A 3,549-nucleotide genomic window follows, 5' to 3' on the forward strand; every position below is an offset into this window, starting at 1 on the left:
GAGACTGGGAGCACATTCTGAAGCTAACTGTCTCCCATACTTCAAAGTTCTAGACAGATTCTATAATCATACCGTGAAAAACACTATTGCTAAGAATTCAATATCAAACCTTTCTTTTTCTTAGCTGCAATTACAAACCACAATCTGATAATAAACGACTGGCGACAAGTGATAGTGATAAATGCTCATCTTGAAATATGGCATTATATAATCTAATTTGGTTCGCAGTCTCCATGAGTAGAAGTCCATTGTCCTCCACACCTATAGCAAAACTCATGATGACACCTGCACAGCCAAATCTCTTTACCTAATCTTACAAGTATCTTTTTATTGAGATCAATCCCGTTCGAAACACTATTAGATGTTAAATGTAAGCACCTCTTTTAGTAGGGATTCAAATATTAATTCATCACGCTGGAAAGGACCGGCCTCTTCCACAAGACTCAATCCCTCTTTGAATACTTATGAAAAGAGGTGTTGTATTTAGTGACCGATGGTGTTTTGAACATAATTGCTTTCAACAAAATAATACCCAGGATTATACAAAAAAATTTAACAGATGGATAAAACTTTCAACACAGTAAAGCCAAACAAAAAGCTTGTCATATGACTACTTGAGTACGAAGTAGCAGTAAGAAAAACTGACCTACAAACGATGTGCACGCATCCTTCTGTCTTCTCCACAAAGAACCTACAATGGGGACACCTTTTCCATTTCTGCTCTTTAGCAAGCTCTATCACAATCAGATCTTCTCTCTTTCTCTCATTCTCATCCATTCCCTGAAATTCCTCACAGTTAACTCCAGGATGCCATGGAACATCACACTTTGCGCAGAACAGTCTGTGGCAAACAGGGCACTCTGCTTCCCTTATAGCTTGATGATCTTCTCGTTCTTCATTCTCAATGAGCAACATAGCTGAGCAATCCTTAAAGGGACAATAATATTTAGGGGCTGCCAGAAACAGAGCTTCGCACAAAGCCTGATCCCACCTTTCAAGCAAGTCCTTGGGAATCCATGGCCGACAAGCATCAAGCTCAAGAACACTTTTACAATCCAAACCAGGACAGGAAACTACCGTTATACCATCCTGAATTTTTATGGCCACTTGTTTAGTGACACAATCAGAACAAAACGAGTGGTGACATCTCTGATTTCTGAACATCTGGGAAGCCTCTTTAGTTTCTGCACAGATTTCGCAGATGACCTGCGAGGACTCGCCCGTTTCATTTGAGCATTTCACGGGGTCAGTTTCTGGGGGAGGGCAATTGTCAGGCATTTTTAAAGGAGGAGAAGGTGATGAAGACGAAGGTAAAAGGAGTAAAGGAGGAGGAGGAGGAGGATCCTTGTTTGGCTCTTGGCAAGTGATCGAGGAAGAGTCAAGGGTTTCCTGAAACTGCAAGCGTTGAGCACATTCATCATCGGTAAATGGGGCATGACCATCACCATCCTCATCCTCATGAAACAGAGCTGAGAGGGAAGAATCATCAGAACGGAGAAGATCAGAGGCGGAATCTTGAGGCATCTTTTAGTATTGTGTAATGTGCGAAGAAGGCGAGATGGTTCAGCTTAGCTTTACTTTGGAAGTATTTGATATAAAGCAAGCGTTGCGCTGCTTGGGAAGCTACTTCCGCAAGAAAAATTGACTTTCTTTTCGATCCGAAGTCCGGCGGTCGTTTTGTTTTGTTTTGTTTTCTTTTTTTCAAAAACGAAACTTTTTTTTTTTTGCCCTAATCCTCCACTCAATTAAAATCCAGTCTCTTAAGTATATGACTCGTTATGATTTAGTTCATAAATTTTTAACTCACTTAAAATTTAGTCCTTCACATTTACCTCATTTATATTTCTGTCCTTTGTTACCTCATTTCATCTCCACCCATCATGGTAGGTTTCAAAAATTTGTTTTGGGTCTAAGTATAGAAATCAAGATCATTAAAAGCGAACTTTTTTTTTTTGGCCTTAATCCTTCACTCAATTAAAATTCAGTCTTTTTAGGTATATGGCTCGCTATACTTCAGATCCTAAACTTTTAACTCATTTAAAATTTAATTCTTTACATTTACATTATTTATATTTTTATCCTTTGTTATCACAGCTCATCCCCATTCATTATGGTAGCTTTCAAAAAATTGATTTGAGTTTAAGTATAGAAATCAAAATCATTAAAAAATTTAAAAACCATTCATTAAATTCATACCAAATTTATTGAACTATGGGAATCAAAATCAACAATTTGAAATTATAAGGGCCAAAATTCAAAATTCAACCAAAATTATAGGAACTAATAATATATTTATCCTTTTAATAATCATAGTGCGGAGCGCATTCTTTTTAAAGGCATTAATATAAATATTAAGTAACAGTTACCAACTCACTTCTATCCTTTTTGAGATGAATGACTAATACTTAAAAGCTAGTTAGATTAATAAATAGTTGTAAATTTTTCTTTGAGAAATACTATAATTTAACAATGAGAAAATTAATGCCAACGACTTGAAGAGAATTGCATTCATTACAAAAAAATTATTAAAATTATAATTATTTAAAAACATCACATGTCAAAATATAAATTATTCCTAGTGAAATTTCCTAATTTGGCTCTCATCACATCTCATGTTTATTGATTAAAACATAAATCAAAATGGTAAAATGAAATTTCTCATATTCATTATATTAAGTTCTCCAATCATATATAGTCATATGTTCTAATTTTTCCTGTGAGTTTATAATTTAATCTATTTTAACAATAGGGCACTGGGCACATGATTATATATGATATGAGAACGTGACATAATAAATATCGGGAACTTGATATAAGTATTGTCCTTAATTTTATTTTTTAAACTTTTTTTAATTTATTGTCAATATTACTTTTGAAATAATTTATAATATGAGAGAAAAATATTGAAATTAGCTATTGACTCATGAATAATAAACAAATAATGTATAAATCAGTAGTTAATATTTAATGAAGATTATTTGTATATAAGTGCTCTATAATCAAATGTGTTTAGAAGGAGATATTTAGAAAAATGATGTAAAGATAATGTAGAGATGTCATAAAATGTTTTTTCATTCTTATATATTTATTTTGTTGTTAAAGGTATGATTTTTTTTATTATGATTAAAATGAAGGGACTTAGTTTATTATGTTTAGCACAATCCATTTTAATCAAATAAATATAAGTTCTGTTCTTTTAATAATTACCTTATTATTACTTCTTTTTAATAAGAGTATAAAAATTTTTTAACAAGTACTAAATATGGTTATTGTTTATAGGACCAAAACAAACCATATTAATATTAATAGATACTAAAATCAAAATCATCAGTTAACTATTTAATTATCAACTACTTATCTTCTTCTTCTTCTTTTTTTTTTGTTTTTGCCAACACTCTTTATCATCTACTCGTAATGTTTTGAAATGGTATTTCTCAAACGCACATATGCTATAATGTTTTATGGAATTATGTGTTTTATACCAATTTGACTATTTTTCAACAGAAAGACGGTTTTTGTTGTGTTTGTTTGTGTTTCTAAAAATCCCTT

At 32.3% G+C, this 3,549-nt stretch overlaps 1 protein-coding gene across 1 annotated transcript; it reads right to left on the reverse strand.

The window, feature by feature from the left end:
* Window positions 1-474: 474 nt before the first annotated feature.
* LOC114752784 (E3 ubiquitin-protein ligase RNF144A-like) lies at window positions 475-1,578 on the reverse strand. The gene has a single exon (XM_028941489.1). It carries the CDS (start codon window positions 1,522-1,524, stop codon window positions 553-555), a length of 972 nt encoding a protein of 323 aa, XP_028797322.1. The 5' UTR covers window positions 1,525-1,578; the 3' UTR covers window positions 475-552.
* Between the last annotated feature and the right edge of the window lie 1,971 nt (window positions 1,579-3,549).

Source organism: Neltuma alba, unplaced genomic scaffold (genome assembly GCF_004799145.2).
Source record: "Neltuma alba isolate B1F8T4 unplaced genomic scaffold, ASM479914v2 tig00007545_pilon, whole genome shotgun sequence".
Taxonomy (NCBI): Eukaryota; Viridiplantae; Streptophyta; class Magnoliopsida; order Fabales; family Fabaceae; genus Neltuma; species Neltuma alba.

What these genes read in the sequence shown, in the direction of transcription:
- LOC114752784 (XM_028941489.1), bottom strand. Translation starts at nt 1,524, where the DNA reads ATGCCTCAAGATTCCGCCTCTGATCTTCTCCGTTCTGATGATTCTTCC.